This window comes from Amphiura filiformis, chromosome 1 (genome assembly GCF_039555335.1).
Source record: "Amphiura filiformis chromosome 1, Afil_fr2py, whole genome shotgun sequence".
Lineage (NCBI taxonomy): Eukaryota > Metazoa > Echinodermata > Ophiuroidea > Amphilepidida > Amphiuridae > Amphiura > Amphiura filiformis.
In genome coordinates, this window is record NC_092628.1 from 61,403,576 (window position 1) to 61,424,169 (window position 20,594).

A 20,594-nucleotide genomic window follows, 5' to 3' on the forward strand; every position below is an offset into this window, starting at 1 on the left:
CAATTTATGTCTTCTTGTCTAAGTCTTGTCTAAATAAATGCAAGACACTGGCTGTTGCCAAGACGCAATTGATGTGGACATTACCGTGAATAAACCCTTTCGTAATTGGTATATTCATCATATGAATACTGTACAGATATTTTGCCCTTTCACATTGGTAACTCCCAAAACGGTAAGAGCTCTTTAACTTCCAAATCTCCATCATCCTGCATCGCCGCATTTATGTAAATACTTCAACTTTAAATTTGACAAAATATGCAATTCACCATAATCATATTTATCACATCGATGTATTCAAAACATGTTACTGCATTATTACATTACATTTTTTTAATCTGCAATTCACCAGAATTTAGTCAGCCCAGCTAATGTTATTAACGTGTTAACCACATTCCCAAGCAAACATAACACAAAGATATTCAAAACGAGAAACGAGAAAGAGTGGTGGGAATCTCAAGGGCCTGGGGCCTGGTGCTGTATGAAGGCATGTGATACATGAATACATCAGGAAAGCAGTATCTGGTGAATATTCTCTGTACCTCTTCCAACTTATTTTTGCAGCATTGAGCATGTTGAGAGGAAGTTTATTGACGGTAGGTTACTCCACGTCCTGATTGTATCTAAGTCCGTCTGAAGAAGAACTTCATCCTGGCGAAAGTAATAGGTCTGTAAATAACCGCGTCGTCGGTATCCTGTGGAAGAAAAGATGAAACAAACTGGAACGATCAAGAACATGGGCATTGAAAAGTAGGGGGTCCTAGAATGGAACCCTGCGGGACCCCGAATCTAACACGAATCCAATCGGAGAATTTACCACTGTGTGTTGCTGATATGCGTTATTGATACGCATATCAATAACACCATAACCAAATCATCCTCTGCTGAGATTGCGCACATTTTTGCCTCCCATTTTCAAGACAATTTCCCTGTTGATTAATCTGTTTTTGACCCTGAGTGCTGGTCATTGTGGTACATATCTGTTGTTACTTTCGACCATGAGTACGGACGGTGCAGAGCTGCGCTTGAAATTATATATTTCCAAACTTGGACAGTTCCAAGTCTAGACTGCTGAAAATCGCTATTCCTGCAGTTGGTAACATTCTTGCTAGAATTTTCCACCTATCTGTGGAATCGGGAATGTTTCCTAAGAATTGGGAAAAGGATGATGTCAGAAACTACCGGCCCATTCATCTGTGCTCTACTGTTGGGAAAGTTATGGAGAGGAGGAGACTTCGTGGTTTTGTCGCAAACGGTCAACATAGTTTCTGTCCCGGAAAAGCTTGCGCTATTCAGCTTGTCACCATGTACCATCACTGGGTGTCCGATTTAGACGAACGTCCTCGTACAACAAGAATTGTTGCAGTGTTCCTCGACTGGCTGGTCCAAAGCTTTTGAAAGGATACCCACATTCATCTGTCTATGCGTCATGGATATGGTATATGTGGTCAAATGCTGAAATGGTTCAGATCGCACCTCTATAATAGAATCCAAAGGGTGTAACACAGTGGCAAATTCTCCAATTGGATTCGTGTTAGATTTGGGGTCCCACATGGCTCCATTCTAGGGCCCCTACTTTTCAATGTCCATGTTCCTGATCGTCCCAGTTCCATTTTCTCTTCCTAGGCTCCATAGCACTACGAACCCATGCAAACGGTGGCTCTCCCTTTCACATCAAAAGAAGACATAGTGGGGCAGCCTTCTTTGACCTACCAAAAGACGAGAAACTTTTGGGCTTTTGACCAACATCATCTGCAAGAGAGTTGGTATAACTAGAATTTGATCTTTTCACTTCATATTTGACCCTATTTCATAAAGTTCTTAGACCTTTCAGTTTACATAGACTTCAGTGCACTGTTATTTGGAATGGCAGAGCAGCACGACAAGCAGTATGAAGACAATGAAATAATAAGGGAATAACCTGTAGTAGAAATTCATTCTAGTTGCCATAAAGTTCATTGACCCATTTCCTTGCCAGTTCAATGCATTCAATGCTGGCAGATCGTAAACAAAGTAAGAAAGGAAATTTAGAGCTATGTTTTCAGAAATTGCCAGGTAACATGTTCTTGTGACAAAGACAGCCGTGTTTGGATAGCACATTATTTTGAGTGCATTCTAGTTCTATGTACAGTGAAACTTTGTTCAATCGTACAAAGGATAAGGAAAGCATTTCGTTTGAAACCTTTTGTACACTTTGGATTAATCCCAATTAAAATCTGAAGAAGATCATTTATAGTTCGATGCTTTAATTTAACTATGTAATCAACTTCCCGTATGATTTTGTGCTATGCAATTTCTACATTTTTGGTTAATCCATACTACAAGTTTGACTTTCTGCATCTCACGAATAATTGTTCGTCGACATGATGGAGATCAAACTAAATATCAAAAACTATTATGATCGTTAATTCTGTTTATGTACTTTCTCACCCTTCCATCAACCTCGCCCCTACACTAGCTGCTAAAATAGTGTAGTATGTAATACAATAATGTATTGCAAATGAAAACAGAAACACGCGTGTCTTCCTTGTTAAGACACAATCCTTTTGAAAACGGTTTGAAACACTACTGCAGAAGACACTTGTCGTTGAAGTCCGTTGTGAGATGACTCAAAATTGTCTTCTTGTTCATGTTGTTAGACATGACCTGCTGGATGGAGGACATGTCTCTATAATGAGCGTGTGTCTTAGATTGCATCCGCAATAGAAATTATTGGATCAGATGTATTTGTTAGCATTTTGCAAAAACAACATTTTTAACCTTGTAAGTGTCATTTCTTTCAGTTAAAAGAACATTAGCATTACCAATGTCCCGTGACACTGAAAAGTGTATAATTTATATAATGCTAGTTGTTGAAGACCTGTCTAAATAAATGCAAGATACTGTTGCCAAAACACAATTTTGCCTTGAATAAATTGGTCCTCGTATTGATAAGAACATTGAAGCCCTTTCACATAAAACCCAAAAATACTGGAACTTTGAATTTTACAAATGCAATTCACTGTCATACTTGTCACATCGATTTATTCAAAAGAATTTACTGCATTATTATATTAAATTTTCTAAAATAATGCAATTTGACAGAATCATAATCGTCACATCGATTAATTCAGACAATTTCACGGCATTATTGCAAATCATATATTAAAACCCGGCCAAGAGCATGTAGTAAATCGTCAATTTATTTTCTTATGCAATTTTATTTTATGGAGTTATCTCACGTAAACGTAACTCTCTCCTAGATAGCTTCAGCCAGAGCTTCAGCCATCATCCAAATAATGATACATGTATTTGTACGGTCACTGAAGCGTGTCAAATTCACCTAAGTGCTACATCGGATTTCCTTACATTACATGCGTCCAGAAGCTGGAGCTAAGCCCTGCAAACTTTTTTGATTTCGCATTACATCACAAAATGTAAATATGAAATTATAAATGAGTATTTATTGGCAACACTTCATTTTCCTTATCAGCTAAAGATGAGTTTGTATCGAGGGTAGCCAGCAAGCGATTCACCTAGCCTAGGATTGAAGAGAAACAGACACGTAATTACTAACACGAGAAAATTTCGTTTAGCCATCATCATCAATACAGGCTCACCAATCGGTCGTGACAGTATTGACGTGCCAAGAAAATTCAGCTAAATCAGGCGCGAAAGGAAAATTGTGTTCTTAATTGTATTTTAGGCAATCTTATAATTTGAAATTGTTGGAATAAATGGACAATTTGCACACAATTTCTGAACCTTATCAGAAGGCTGTCGACTTCATTTCAATTTGGGCTATTTATTCAATAGGCCTACTCCTCAGTCACAGGCAACTAGTGATGAATCTGTTAGCTCTTTCCAGGTATGGAGCTTCGAGCTTAATATTAAACTATAGACTAAATCAACCCGACCTGTTGATTGTAAATTTCAGCCATTCCATCAGATTACAATGATAGCATTAGGACTGACCGTGATGAGAGGAGACACATCCACTATTAAATACCCTTGTATCCATGGCCTGGGAACCAATATAGTGGAAATAAATTCTTAAAAGCTATAACTAAAAGGTCTTGATTGGCGGTGCAGTATGACGCCGATACGTTCCCGGATACGTTTTTCCTGATATTTAAAAGCTTAGGAAGTATCTGGGCTTCAAAAACTGTGGATCCTGCGTGTGTTCAGTTTTTCTTTTCTTTTTTCATATCATAAAATTTGTATAACCACTTATAATATCTCTGCGCATGTTTCAAAAGTTTGTTTGTTTGTGTTTTTTTACTGATCGGTTAACCGGTTAAGCTGTAAATAATAATAATAAATAAATAAAAGAAGTTGATTGGTAAAACTATGAGTTTACAGTGTTAGCAGCTCATATCAGACTTACAGAAAACAAAAAAACAAAAAATATGTTTTCTTCAACTATGAATGTCAAATTTAACTTCTATATATCAAGAAATACATTCGAATAGACCGATTTTGACAAGCGGACAGACAAGTATAGGTCTATAAATCGGATTTTATCTCAGTAATCAGGCTAGCATAGTAGTAAAAATACCCTGGATTTAGTCGAGATACAAAGTGTGTCTTTGTAAATGCTTTTTCAATCCCATTTGCCTCTAGGTAAAACGCCAATTCTCATCAAGGCTTATTACAACCTAGTGCAATTTGTACGCTCTATAGCTCAGGAAAAAATATAAGAAAAGCAACAACGAAAATCAAGGTGATGGTTCAACTCGGTTGATATCCCAAGAGCTCCTAGCTAGTCTACAGTGGAACGTCCTAGCGGTATTACGATATCCAATAAAACATCAATCAAAATTGATATACATATCATTTCATTTTGTAAATAGCATCTAATGAAATTGCTCTCCTTGCATGCCTTGTATGATGATGAGGGGCTACCGGCTATTGTCAAATACAAGCTATCTGATTTTGTTACAATCGCGACAATCACTGTCCATCAATAGTTGATAAATATCCGTTGTTTTCCTTTATTTTTATTCTAAACTCTAAAATTTAACATGATATAACGCTTAGAAAGAAATTTATCTTCACGCTTAAGGCTACAAAAATAAACTGATGCTTCAGAGCTGGTCTTGTAAGTAAATTGATTTTGTGTGTTTTAGTTGCCACAATCGTTATGGTTGAAACGCTAAAACCATTTTAGCTACCATTAGTTTGTTGACCTTATCTGTGTTTGAAAACACATCTTCGGTATCATCACCATTATCATCATCATTTTGGCATCATCATCATCGTCATCGTCGTCAAACATTATTAAATTGAGAATTATATAATTAATAACTGAGAATTATATAATTAAATAACTGAAATGATATGACACCCCGGACATGGTAAGACGACATTAGTATCAATTTTATCTTCGTCGTGAAGAGTACCAGCATCAACATTAATTGTATTAACATTACATTTTTATAATTGTTGTCATCGTCACCGTCACTATCATCATCATCGTCATCGTCATCATTATCAACAACAACTAGAGCAACAGCAATATCCATTTCATTATGTACATTGAGAATTATGTAATTAATAACTCAAATGATATGACACCCCGGATATGGTAAGATGACATTAGTATCAAATTTGTCTGTGTCGTAGGCATCATCAACATCACATTAGAATTGTATTAACATCGCGTTGTCGTCATTGTTCTCGTCTGTAAGAGGCCAATACGTAAGCCCTACCGATCGAAAGTTTACAGGTCCATCTGTATAGCAGAAAGGACCACATATCTACAGCAATAAATCTTATGACATCAATTATCAACAACAAAGAAAAAGAAAAACAGCAGTAATATATATACATTTAATTTTATTGAGAATTGCGTGATTAATAACTCAAATGATAGAACACCCCGGATATGATAAGATGACTTTAGCATCAAATTTGTCTTCGCCGTGAACATGACCAGTATCAACTTTACATGATCGTCATTAACATTACATTATCATCATCGGTGTCGTCGTCATCGTCATCAAGAAGAAGAACAGCATCAACAATGATACATTTTTAATAAATTAAGAATTATGTGTTTAACATGTTTAATAACTCAAATGATCTGACACCCCGGATATGGTAAGATGACATTAGTATCAAATTTGTCTTCGTCATGAACAGGGCCATAATCAACATCATATTTAATTGTATTAACATCACATTGTAACCATCGTTATTGTCATCATCATCGCCGTCATATCAACAAGAACAGCAGTAACATATTTATGTTTAATTAAATTAGGTAACAAATAACTAAAATGATACTATAGGACATCCCGAATATGGAAAAACTACATTAGTATCAAATTTGTCCCGCACTACTCGAATATCATCAACATCACAGCATTAGCATCGCTGTTTTCATCGTCACAACCATCAACATCACTGATATATCTAATTTATAATTATCATCATTGTCATCATTTTAGTTGTTATTTTACCATTGTAAACTGGAATCCTTACTACCAGATAGTTTGATACCATTCCTATATAGGCAAACAAGAAATCTCCAGGTACGTCCCTGGGAATGTAGGTAGTGCTCAATATGTACAGCTGAATTACGTACCGATGCATGATTGCATTCATTCAATCAGTGCATTCAGCAATATTCAATTAATTTTACAGATGCATCTTGTCGCCAATATGTAAAATGTGCTATGGTCCAGAGCTCTATTATTTTTGTTTTGTTCATTCTCATTGTGGGATCATTTTATTTCATGAACTCGCAATTCACCAGCAGTCTTCTTGCATGAAGTAACTTACACTTTTATGCAAGATGTTTGAACTTTGAAGTAAAGTTAAAGTTTTAATTTTATGCGAGTATGTTCTAGGTGACCAAAAATGACCTATCGTCTTTTTCTTTAAATTAAAATTTTCTGTTCTCATTTTTGAGATATTTCTACGATACAATAAGTAACTCAGTAGAAAACAATGAAACAACTGCGGGAAATATAATTGGATCAGTCTAATCGTTGCGTTGAGTATCTGACCACAACATATTATTTATTACACATGCTAGAATACTATGGATTTATTTTAGAGGCATTGTCCTAGACTGGTTTCAAAGTTATCTAAGCAAACAATAGGTCGGTGTCAACTTTTGTAAATTAAATATGAAGAGTATTTTATATGGTGTCCCCCAAGGGTCAATTTTAGGCCCTTTTTTAAATTTATATTTTATATCAATGATATTGAAAGTGTTACCAATATACTAAAGTTTGTCTTGTTTGTTTAAAGCTAATGATTGTTTCTGTGAATGCTAGCAAGACCAACTTTATGTTTTTGGATAGGCTACATATTGTACATATCAAAAATAAATAGCAATTATAATGATATTTTTGAGAAGCCAGCAAGAAAATCGCACATTAGGAAACGATCTGATAGTGATGTATAACGTCTTTGGAGGAACATGATTGTGCGTATCAATCGAACACAATCTTAATGAGTTTTAGAAGATGATCAGTATACGTACGAGTACTATTTCGTGATTGAATTATTTTAAGTACCAGGTCCCTGGAATAAAGCGGATCTAGAGTAATGCATATTGAGCTTGTGAAATAATGAATATCGACAAAGCATCTTCCTCGCTATTACAAAAGCCTCTTTGGCCATTCTATGGATTAATTTGTGTAACTTCCAACCAACTCAACGCTCTGACGTGTGAAAGATTGTATTAGATTGACTTGAACTACTATTGCTATAAGCAATTTGGGTTTTATAAAACGTGTATATATAAAATGTGTGAAGATTCAATTTCTTATGAAAACGGCGTCATGTTTTCTTATTCAAACCAAGAGTGGTATAATTTCCAACTTATGTTTTAGTTTTGTCGAAGTCATCATTAAATGCCTTTACTTTTCGATGTTTAAAAAACAAGTGTACAGAATATCATAGCGATATTTTACAAGAAAATGGCGCTTGCGATATGCACACCGTGAGAATATAGTAATACTTTAGAGGAGTATGGGATATCTTTATACCATTAAATCTAAATTAAACATACTTCAATGTACCAATATTCTACCGATTGTGTGCAATTGTATATAATTGTTGCAGAATACAAACGAACGGTAACCTTGGAAGCAACACGATAAAATCCTTGACAATGACTTCCAAACAATGTTTATTTACGTTGGTTCGCATATGAATAAAATATATTTTTCATTCCCATATAATGTGTGATATGTTTGTCTTATTTATTTGTGCAGGACATCGATGGCAATGTTCCGTCAACCGATGCCGACAAGTCGCTGGACGAAACATCGGCTAAAGAAATGGATGAATATAATACACAATCTGGAAACCGTTTTACTAAGGTAAAAATAGGGAAGATGTTAATGTTTATTTTACAGTTTTGAGTATCATTAAATTTGAATAACTTTGGAGAGTCGATGTTGAGGTGATTTATCAAACATTCAATTTTGCTCTTCTATCAGTTACAAGTAAGAATTGTGCTATACTTTGTTTCAAATTACTCTCAGACCAAATATTTTGACAATGATAATTTGTTTGTTTATTTAGAATTAAACCTTTCATAGGCCTACATATCCCCTCATCATCAAACAATACAGACAATCAGACATGGCAGATGGGACTAGTGTTTCCATAAAATGATTTTTGTCTTATACGGTATTTGATTATGGGCATTCAGAATTACAACAGATAATCCAGTATTCTTCCACAGATGATTCAATAATTGTCAGAAAACTCCAAATAGCTCAAGTGCGTTCGATGATAAAGTGTCTCTAAAAAAACTGAACAAAATAAGATTGAATATTTTATGCAATTTTATGATGAGACAGCTTTCATACACTTTTTGAATTTTGAAAATTGACTTCATCGTTCTTGCAATAATAAGACCTTTACGATGACGGTTCATTTTGAATCCTGTCCACGGATTCAATACAGCAGTCAATGAGCTGTACCTGAAGTATCAGGTACTGGATATTCAGTGGTATTAGGCATGAATGGTTCAATGCACAGTATTACGACTCGCGGACTGGATTAAAAATGAGGTGTGGTTTTCAAATTGTTATCATTCCAGAACGGAGGGGTCAATTTGACAATTTTTCAAAATTCAAAAAATATGTGGCAGCTGCTTTGTCATGCAATATCATACACTGTTCCGTTCTGTTTCTACATTATACATCTATGCAAGTACTTGTCGACGCCTGTTCAGACCAGACATGTATTTTATGCCACATATTTGATTACGTAACCATGATAATATCATTAACTTAAAATCACTGCAAGATTCACGTAATCGGCGGGCAAGTTGAATGGAAGGTCCATGTTTAACCTTCAAAAGAACAGTTAACCTGCTGTACATAGTAAATATGTCTAGTTTTGGAAATAGTAGTTCCCTGGTTTGCCTTTGTTAAAATCAGAGATATGCCACTCAACTTGGAAACGAAAACGGGACGTCTTAAACAATAATTAGAACTTGAAGCAAGAAGCAGCATCATTCTGAAATATGTGGAAAATAAAATTAACAATTATTATCTATATTAAAACATTCAGTAATCATCTCCAACCATACTGCACATAATACATTTCAGACTTCTCCGCAAATAATTGAATGTCTTTGTTATTGTTCTTATTGTTTCACCAGGCAGTGGAAGAAGCCGAATCACATCTAAAGGATTTCTTTAAGCAGAATGGTTCAATCATCTGCCTTGGTGTCTACGTTCTTGTCATCTTGTTATATATCGCCTATCTTATATATGTACTGTACCTTGACTTTCAACGTGCCTCGGGGCTTTTAATAATGACTGCCATCGTTGTCGTTGGCGTATCAATTCGGTTTGTTATGAGCAGATATGGAACAATTATACATAAACATACAACAGGTCCTATGGTCAAGTACTGCAGACGTAGATGGAAGGTATTCCAATGGTAAGACTCTAAAATATCTGCCCCTGTTCTCTCAAAAAGTGTACTTTAGAACGTTTTAGTGCGATGTTCTCACTGCACGAACCTTTTACAGAGGACAATCAAATTCAACCATGTTTACTGGCCATTAAACTCAATTAAGGAAATGGTTAGCGTAATTGGCTTTATGAATCAGGTATAAGTGCTTTCTGAATGTTTATATAATACAAAACCATTATATGGCATTCATAATAATATATTAATATTCATGTGGCAGATGATCCAACTAATAATAGCAAGCCTTTGCTACATGATGTCTGTGAAAGAACTCTACCGTCAGAAAATTCATTTTGAGTAATTTAATGCCACAACGAAACAGAACGGAATAATGTATGTTATTGCTTGCTATAACAGCCACCACATAATTTTTGAATTTTGAAAATTGACCCCTCCGTTCTGGAATGATAACTATTTGAAAACCACACCTCATTTTTAATCCAATTCACGAGTCATAATACTGTGCATTGAACCATTCATGCCTAATACCACTGAATATCCAGTACCTCAGGTACAGCTCATTGACTGATGTATTTAATCCGTGGGCACTGGGCAGGATTCAAAATGAACTGCCATCGTAAAAAGCTGTAAAAGTCTTAATGTTTCAAGAACGAAAAAGTTCAATGCTTCAAGCATAACGTCGGCTAACCAGAACCAGAACCAGAACCAGTTAGTTTTCAAAATTCAAAAAAGTGTATGAAAGCTATCTTACCATTCCGGAATTAACATACAATTTTCACACGGTACAGTTCTTTGAGAGACACCGTGTGAATGCGTTTCATGCAACTCAACAAATGCTTAGTCCATCAAGCTCTATGATTGACTGATTGTATTTAGCTAATGATAATGAACGTTTATTCTACGGTCTGTGACTTATCATTGTAATATTTGACAATCATACCAGAAGAAAGAATCTAACATTATACGAGCGAAATCAAACAGGCAGGTTAAATATAAGCAAAGTGCCAGTGAAACCGTGGTCTTCTTTAATAAGGGCTATCATTAGTAGTTAACCAAGTAGTTCTAGTCATAACAATCGTTCATTATTAGCAACTACCCGTGTCAATTCATCGTATGCTTGCGTATCAATGAATGCCTATTTAGGGATCGGTAATATTTTTATGCCCATTATAATCTGTGTAGATGCACATCGAGCGTAAAATGGTACAGGTACAGGTACAGTGTTTGCCATCATTATTTTGTTTGAACCTGGATATGTTGCATTATGATCCATTGGCGTCATCGACGTATGCTTTACTACTAAGTGGTGTTCTGGATGTTGTACCATAGTTAATATTAAAGGTCAATGACCAACTTGCTATTGTGAACATTTGGGCAAAATTATTTCATATCTTAGACTGTATGTAATAAAACCAAACGGAACGGTATAACAATTCAAATGGCAGCCATGTTCATGATGTTGGAAGACCGAGTAAGATGGTAGAGGGACATGTATCTAGATCGATTCCACAATCATTCCTAACTTCCACGTGTTTCACAGTATTATCATAGAAAAAATCCAATGGAGGCCTCTTGGAAAAGACTTTTATTTAAATGAGGATGACTGTCATAAATGTATGACGTCTTATTGCATACCCTCTATAATAAAAATGAATATATATATATATAAATATCTGTAAATAATTAGAAATTCTATCAAATAAATCAACAGTCAATGTTACAATGAGATCTAATCGGATAACGTCAGGGTAGTCATAGGGCACCATTTTTTGCATAATACAGAACTAAGAAACACGCGTTACCAATTAAGTTAACTTGACCTGTGTAATTGGTAACAGATAAAGACGAGCATGACTGAAGAAAAACGTTCATCATGAATGTTGCACAATCGAGCACATGACAATGTCGAATAACTTGATTTTGTAGTCTGATCTTTTCCAAGATTCAAAATCCTATGTATTGCAAAGATGTTCTTTTTGCCTTATTTAAACATCATTTCAATGTTATCTTAGGCTGGCCCAGTTGTATCATTCCTCATTAAGACAATAGAATTCTAATAGTTTTCATTACAAGTTGTACAATTGTTCAAGCATGTAATGACATTCTTTCTCTTTGGTTTTTCGTTACAGGGTAGTATATCTCGGTGTTGTAGCAATCTTAATTATATTGGGAGCTGCGACAGGTGTGTTCGAGAAATCATAAAGCAACCAGAACGACTGGTGTCTATTTTAGGTCTCATTTCAATGCTTGGAATATGTTTCGTGTGCTCAAAATATCCCGGCAAGGTAAGTGAATTGACTACTGTTGACCTGTCACGTCACGATAGCCAATGATCACGAGAGCCACAGATATGCTGTTTTTAATGAGTTGACAACATCGCTAAATCTTGTACAATTGAAAGTTCAAATACAATTAACCGTTTGTACTACAACATTGAGATTGATCCCTCGTGATCTAGAGGTGATTTGAATTAGTAAACACCATAGCCATATAGCCGATTGCTTTCCTCATACTCGTACTTTGAAATCTGTCATTAACACGTAACCAATCCGTCCATGGCTCCATATTTTCAAAAGCAATACAGGATGTATCAAATCAAAGTAAAGTCAGTTTGAAAATGCCACTAGATTAAAAAGTAAGAGATATTTGGTCAAAATGCTTTAGTTGATAACTGAATCAACATCTTGTCCTGTTAAATCGATAAAATCACTGGCGTGTGACCATTAATAAGAACTCAGTGACTATTTTTGTGAGCCATGTAAAAATGCAGTTGCGCAAAGTCAATTAAAATACATGAAAATCACATGTTTCAGCACCTTTTTTACAGTAACTGAATTGTTTGGCAATCGTGTGATTGTTTTGAATCACCAATTGGAATGGCCCAAAGATCTTCTGATCTTACAGCTCTGGGTTTCCTCCTGTGGGGCTATCTAAAATCAAAGGTTTTCGCAAGCCCTCCCGCAGACCTTGATGAACTCCAGAGGCACATAAATTGCACAAGTTTGGCATCCTCAGGCAGGATAGACCTCTCATAAGGCGTGGTGCAAATGTCATGTTGAGAAGAGCTGCAATGTACATACAGAAGAATGGTGCCCATGCCTAGGTGGCATGTGGAAGCTTAAGACGGATAATTACTGTAAAGAAAGTGGTGAAACATGTGATTCATGATGCAGTCATGTCTACAGTAGAATTCATCTCGACCTTTGCAGGACTTAAACCCCATTAAAAGCTATTAAACCAAGATAACACTCATTGAAGCAGCTCAACTGATTAAATCAGATCTTCTCTGGTTGTGTACAAGTGTCTGTTTTCAATGTGCGACATCGCAATAAAGCTGGTATTACAGCTTCAGTTGGGTAACCGATTATAAAGGAAACGAAAGGAAACAATGGTATGTGTACCATTGTTCACGAAATGAGACAAAGACCTGCTTTTGTTAACCAGCATTCTTCAAAATGAGCAACATAATGATTGTTGACTTAACACAGTTTGGAAATAATTTCTTCATATTTTTGGTGTTATCTGTCGTTTACATATCCTTCCTAAAACACAAAAGTGCGACCCTCTCCAAACATCTAAATTAGCTAAAAATTTAGGACATGTTACAAAACTTTATTTTCTAGAACCTATTTAGAATAATTTAAATGTAGCTTTTACCGTTTTTTTTGTGGCATCCTTCAGAAGTGAGCGGTCCGATACCAATATTTTCGGTCAAATCTCCATTCAATTAACACGGGGAGTTGGCTAGCTATGCCTTGCCCTCACTCATATTTTACAAAAGTGCGACCATTTCTGAACATCTAACCTAGCTGTAATTTTAGGTCATGTTAGAGAAATATATTTGCTAGAAGTTTTGGAGAATAAATAAAATATTGGCTGGTTATTTTTCACACAGTGATGTTAACTAGGCAAGTGTCCATTCTCCCAACATACATCATTTGTTGAGGTCACACGTCAATGGTGAGAGCACTGTGTATTGTGTATAGGAAAACGGACAGTAACTGCAGTATGTTTCATGTTGCTTTGATAAAAATTGACTTTGCGCAACTGCATTTTTACTCGGCTCACCAAAATAGCCACTGAGTCCTTATTAATGGTCACACGCCAGTGATTTTATCGTTTAAACAGGACAAGACGTTGATTCAGTTATCAACTAAAGCATTTTGACCAAATATCTCTTACTTTTTAATCTAGTGGCATTTTCAAACTGACTTTCCTTTGATTTGATACATCCTGTATTGCTTTTGAAAATATGGACGGAATGGTGGGAGGACAAGATGTTGATTCAGCTATCAACTAGAGCCTTGACCAAATACCTCATACTTTTGAATCTAGTGGCATTTTTCAAATTGTTTACTTTATTTTGATACACTCTGTACGTGTACCTATAGATTCAAACAAATCTGACAATGCGCTGACAATGGAATCGAACCTTGGACCTTCTGCATGTTAGGCACACATCCAACCACTTGATTGTTGGCTCTCTCCGATAAACAGGTCTGAAAGCAGCAGCGTATGTAGAACAGAACATATTGAACTGAATTTAAAGCATCATTAATCATGAGCTCGTGTTCCAGTCTAACTAATAATATGTTAAATCTGATTATCATTTTAGGTTAGATGGCGGACTGTTTTCTGGGGTTTGAGTTTGCAACTATGCCTGGGTATGCTCATTCTTCGCACTGACCCAGGGTACAAAACCTTCGACTGGTTTGGTCATAATGTAGAAGTCTTCCTGAATTATACCAATGTAGGAGCGGAATTTGTCTTCGGTCCCGCGCCGCTAAAATATCACCAGTTTCTTTTTGTTGTAAGTAAACATTTATCGCACCTGCATGTTAGCTTAATGTTTTGTTATGAGTGGATGCTTATTAATTCGTTTTACGTTTTCAAAAACAAGGATGCAAAATTGACCTTGAAAAGCATTTATTATTTATTAATGTGTTATCTGGAGCCAATTTGAAGAAAATCGATGTAGGAACTGAAGAATGAAAGGTATACCGTTGAGAAAATGCATTAATGCATTTTTGTTATCAGCAATACTGTACTGATTCTGGTCACAAAATATGGTCTCCGTTCACAATGGACCGTAAAAAGTGACTATTCAATTATAGATCCCTAGAATAGTATGTCACAAAATTCTATTCAAATGATTTTATACTCGATCGCTTTTTGCAGAAAAGAGATTTTGGTGTATATTCTTTACTATATTTATTTTCAGATACAGTCGATGTGTCGATAACACCACTGCCAGATTCCTGTTGCTGCCGACCCCAGCTATTTCGTGGCTACTCTAGAGTATACCAGTACAGTACCAGTGTGTATACGCTATGTGTGATTCCAATGTGTATACTCTAGAGTACCCACTCATGTACTCTATATAGTCCTATGACGTTAAGCTGGGCAGTAGTGTTCCTCTGTGGCGGCAGCAATAGGAATCTGCTAGTGACTCTTGGTATAATGCGGAGTCGCATTCCACTTTTACTTGTTGAAAAGCATTTTTCAAATCTCGAGCGATTACAATTCGCTATCGGGGTGTGTTGGAAGGTGCAACAACTTAGATCGAGTTTGATAATTCCTGATTAATGTCAAGCGATACACCAGTAGCCCCTGAGACGAGAGATTATCATATTTATTAGTCACTGGAGAAAAGTGATCGAATATATTTTATAAGTTCAGCTTTAGGTATTTGTGTTCGCGACATTTGATAGCAGCGTTAAGAAAGATATTGATGAATTGTACTTGAAGTAAAAACAGCTCAGTAAGCACCTGTTGCTGACAACAACACGTGCACACCAGCGATTCATCACAACAATAAATGTTACAATGATTGAATGATATCCGTTATAATATAGTTTTAGGGCATTTTATATATAATACATAACACTTTCAGGGAACGGTAGACCAGATATGTGGCTAAGAACACACTGAATTATAGCAGAATTCATTTTGTGTGTTTCGAGTTGTGAAAACATGAGTGGGTCAAACAGCAAACCTCCTCTATTAGTATTATTGGAGAGTTAACTCTGCTGTTCCATTTTGTCTATAGTTGTACATCTTTAAGCATCATGCAAACATCTCTTCATTCAGGCTCGTGACTAAAGGCATGCTATTATGTATTTAGCTCCGTTTAAATTTCCGCACATATAACCCTAGCAACGTCTTGTATTTCCCGGTACCACGAGGATGATATAGGACCACAATGCACTGCCAATTGAGACTTGATCACAAGGGACAGCGACATTGTATTAAAATATTTGAAATGGTATGGCGATATTTGTCTCAGATTCTAATTATGTGAATTAGATATAAATCAACTATCAGGGACCGTGTAAGTTGATTATACATAAGCATTAAGCATAGCATTATAATATTAGTATGCTTCTGAAATGGTGTATGAAAAACAAACATCCGGTGTGCATCAACGGTTTCTTCCTTTTCTATATGCTTATTCAAATAGAAACAATAAATATTGCCTGTTCAGTTTACAGAGGCAAATTTAGAACGTATAAAAAGAGTGAAATATACATGATTCATATTACTACTAAGTAAACTTGACATCTTGTAAGATGTGAAGTTAAGATCCAGAGTTAATTGCCTCTTAATTTCTGTGTGGGGTAATCTCACCCTAATGCTAAATAAAAGTTGGTTGAGCTCGTACTAATTGATTCAGTCCTTTATTATCGTCCTTATATCATGGGAGAGCTATCGATATAGGGTTGCGATATCTTTGAATCACAATATATAGCTGCTAAATTGAGATACAGATCAGAATGTACTATTGGGTGATAATCGTACGGGCGACGTGGTATGAACGGTGATCAAACCCCTTTGCAGACCAGATCCATCAACACATTTTGCTCCATGTACATGATTCCTAAAATAATGATTGAGCATATTCAATATGTTTACAAGCCTTTTGCATATATTTCTTACGTTGATTATCTCTCCATAGATACTGCCTGTTATCATCTTTTCAAGTAGTGTATTTTCTTTGCTGTACCATTGGCGTGTCATGCAGTTCCTTATTAATGGCTTTGCCTTTGTAATGCATTACACTATGGGCATTTCGGGAGCCGAATCATTCGCCTGTGCATCCAACATATTTGTAGGGATGGTAAGTGCGTTAGAAATACAATTTTTTTGAAATACCATTTCAACTGTCATTATGAAATATGACATTTTGTTTACGTAATGTTCATTCGAATGGCTCTATACTCATGCTTCTGTTTACTGCTAAGCTGATTGAAGTAAGATGGACATCTACTCCTTAAATTTGAATCGTCTACCAATTTGTATCCAATATGGATAATGAAGTACCCGATAAATATTAGAAATAGTTAAATGTGAATTATAATATGTTTCTATTTTGACCCCTTTAATTTTTTTCCGACGAACAATGTAATTTAATTGAAATTAGGTTTATAGCGTTAGTAAAAGGAAAATGTGTTGAATTATAGTGTGTGACTGATCTAAATGTGTACGCCGGTAGAGTGAGAAATATGTTTGTAATACATTGTAAATACCCGCTTCGTTGGTCTTGAAATGCGGTTGTCATCTGAAACATCTTGTTTGGTCACTTGGGCATTATTTTATCATATTTGGCTTAACTAGACCTCGTATCTTCATCTTATGCTGAAGCAAGTAACCTTGACAATGCTGGAGGCATACGAACTTGTCTTTGTTGTCTAAAATGTATAAAGGTTAGTAATTCCGTCTGCTGAAATACATGTAAAGAAATTGTGAACATATTCAAAATAACTCATATTTCAATGTACTTTATATCATCCACATGCAGACAGTAGCTCCGTTGGCGATCAAGCCATATCTTCACGATATGACCAAATCTGAAATGCATTCAGTAATCGTCGGGGGGTTCGCCACAATCGCCGGTAGTGTCCTGGCTGTATATATCTCATTCGGAATTAGTGCCTCACATCTTCTTACTGCATCTATTATGTCTGCTCCCGCTGCCATGGTAACTGCCAAGATATTTTATCCAGAAGTTAGTAGACCAAAAACAGCGCGAGATGCAACAGTGGTTGCACAAAAAGGGTAAGTGTTTTAGAATGGTTACACGATGTGTCATTGCACTTGAACAAACTTTATGTGTTTAAAAGAGAGTAACTAAATTATAATGCTAATGGTAAACATGGTAAATGAAAGATGAACTTAATCGAGCTTTCTTTAGGATTTGCCACTGAGTAAAAGTTAACCAAGTTGATCATCTGTATAACATCAACTATTAACTCCTCAACAAAAGTTTGGAAAGTTTTTCAAGCATCTAGACCCTATATCTCAAATTATTTGTAACATGTTCATATCGTGTTGCATATCAATGGACAGCTAATTTATTCCCTTTTACGATGACACCACATTTGAAACAATCACCTTTTTCACGGCTGAGTACACGTCTCATGAATGTAGTGTGGTCTCAAACAGAATGTGCCAAATTGACCATTACTATTCTGTGCTCAAACAACACTAATCAATCACCTCAATAACAATAGTGGGTGGAAGAACTATACGCAGCCACCACAGCCTGGTACCTCGTGCTGCTCACCAGCCTGGTCACACGTTGCTGTGGGATGGCATTTCATTCGTCAACCAGGTCGCAGGTCATTCAACATGTTCAATGTTGTTGCATTGACTACTCTGGCACACAAAGCACGACCAAGCTGGTCCTACAAGTGTGCAATCGGGTTGAGGTCTGGGCTGATGGCAGGCCATTGAACCATTCTCTCTACTCCCATATTCTGTAGGTAGTCTTTGATTACCCTTGCTCTGTGTATGCGAGCGTTAATATATTGGGGGTTGCATTAGGTCCCAAGTTGCGAAGATATGGGATTGCAGCTTGCTGCACAGAATAATGGTCAATTTGACACATTCTGTTTGAGACCCCATTCACAAGAGATGTACTCAACCGTGAAAAGGGCGGTTGTTTCAAAAGTGGTGTCATTGTAAAGGGGAATAAATTAGCTGTCCGTTGATATACAACACGATATGAATGTGTCACAAATAATGTGAGATATAGATGCTTGAAAAAACTTTCCAAACTTTTGTTGCGGAGTTTATGACGGTACTTGTGGATCGCTTATTGCAGCAGGGGGATACACTAAAAGGAAAAATGCAGACTATTTACAGAGGCTGACAGAGTTGGAAGAATCAACTGTAATAACTATTAACATTATGTGTTTTGTTATATCATTGGGTTTTGGGGAAACAGAGATACACGGAACGCTTTGGAAGCGATCTACGTTGGAGCAGTGGACGGTCTTAAGATATGCGGCTATATATTAGCCAATATCCTGGCGATCCTCTCCATCGTGGCGTTTATCAATGCCTTGCTTTCATGGCTTGGTGGCTTGGCCAACGTTCCGCAACTCAGTTTTCAGGTAACAGTACCATCACCCGCACACCAGTCGTAGCCTAGTAACCGTAGTATAGTGAACACCAGTTGCTTTAGTTGCTTTAATAAAAAATTTAAGTTGTGTTTTTTTTTTTTGTATTGTGTTATTACTTATATAAATGTGTAGGGATTCAAGAAACGCCTTAGAGGCGATTTACATTGGGGCGATCGATGGGCTTCGGATCTGCGGTTATATTATAGCAAATATTACAGTAATAATATCATTACTAGCGTTCCTCAATGCCGTCTTGGGCTGGCTCGGCAGGATGGCTGATATTCCAAATCTTAGTTTTAAGGTAAGTGTTGTTAGTAGAGCTGTTGTTCGGTTGGATGCTTGGATTCTGCTTGAAACTCTCATTTAATACCTTTCTTTCCACTTCTCTATGCACATGAATACCTAAGTGAAAGAAAGGCCCAACTCCACCATTTGACAAAAATGAGTTTTATCCCATTAGTACCTTTACCGTTGCCAATGAAACATGTATTATTTCACATGTATGTTATAATGTATGTTCATGTACTGGTACTAAAGATCCCCTGAAGATGAAACAGTCTCTCTAAAACGTTAAGATTTTTCTTAATATCTCAAAAAAGTCACAGTGTTGATGGAGTTGGGACTTTCTTCCACTTAGGTATTCATAGCTGGTTGTCTGCATTCGACTTACTTTCCTGCGGTGCAAGGCTTACTACTAACAAGACCATTAATAGAATTATATGTGGTGGGATCAAGCAAAATCAGTCTGAAGTCGGTGATAATATTCAATATTTAGTGTATTGGATTGTAACAAGCATGTTGCAAAGCTACATTTTAGCAGCAAACCTCATTGAAATTGGACAACTAGTTCAAAAGATATGAACAGTTAAAGAGTTTCCAAAACAATAGGAAACAAAAGGAAATATTTCCTTTATTTGGCTATATCTTAAATTAAATATTTCCGACTTCCGACTGATTTTGCTTGATCATATCACATATCTGTCTCGAAAGTAACGACACTGTTTTCTAAGATTCCATAACGTTTTGATAAAAACTGTTTGTCATGAAGAAAAATCAGGAATTATTACAAATCGAGCAAATAGGATGTAAGTTAATGAGAAAGATATACCTGAGATATATAATCTGAGGTAAAAAAGATGACTATCTTGATGTTATCCGGCATTTAGTGTTCCTTGATTCATATTTCAATTGTTAACCATGAGCGATTGGCGATCACTGACCAATGATATCAATCGTTCTTCTGCACCGAAAAAATATGCAGGTGATCAAGACTAATACGAATCCTTTTGGACCTTTCAATGC

At 36.1% G+C, this 20,594-nt stretch overlaps 1 protein-coding gene and 1 long non-coding RNA gene across 2 annotated transcripts in view; both read left to right on the forward strand.

Moving 5' to 3' along the window:
* Nucleotides 1-20,594, forward strand: part of LOC140150325 (uncharacterized) — a 444,264-nt gene that overhangs the window by 413,274 nt on the left and 10,396 nt on the right. The gene's annotated exons all lie outside the window — the stretch shown is intronic.
* Nucleotides 1-20,594, forward strand: part of LOC140168365 (solute carrier family 28 member 3-like) — a 43,739-nt gene that overhangs the window by 13,007 nt on the left and 10,138 nt on the right. Inside the window, 8 exon segments of the mRNA XM_072191742.1 lie at nucleotides 8,208-8,315; nucleotides 9,611-9,894; nucleotides 12,018-12,079; nucleotides 12,082-12,173; nucleotides 14,504-14,698; nucleotides 16,844-17,005; nucleotides 17,687-17,943; nucleotides 19,425-19,593. Coding sequence (XP_072047843.1) covers nucleotides 8,208-8,315; nucleotides 9,611-9,894; nucleotides 12,018-12,079; nucleotides 12,082-12,173; nucleotides 14,504-14,698; nucleotides 16,844-17,005; nucleotides 17,687-17,943; nucleotides 19,425-19,593 — 1,329 coding nt within the window.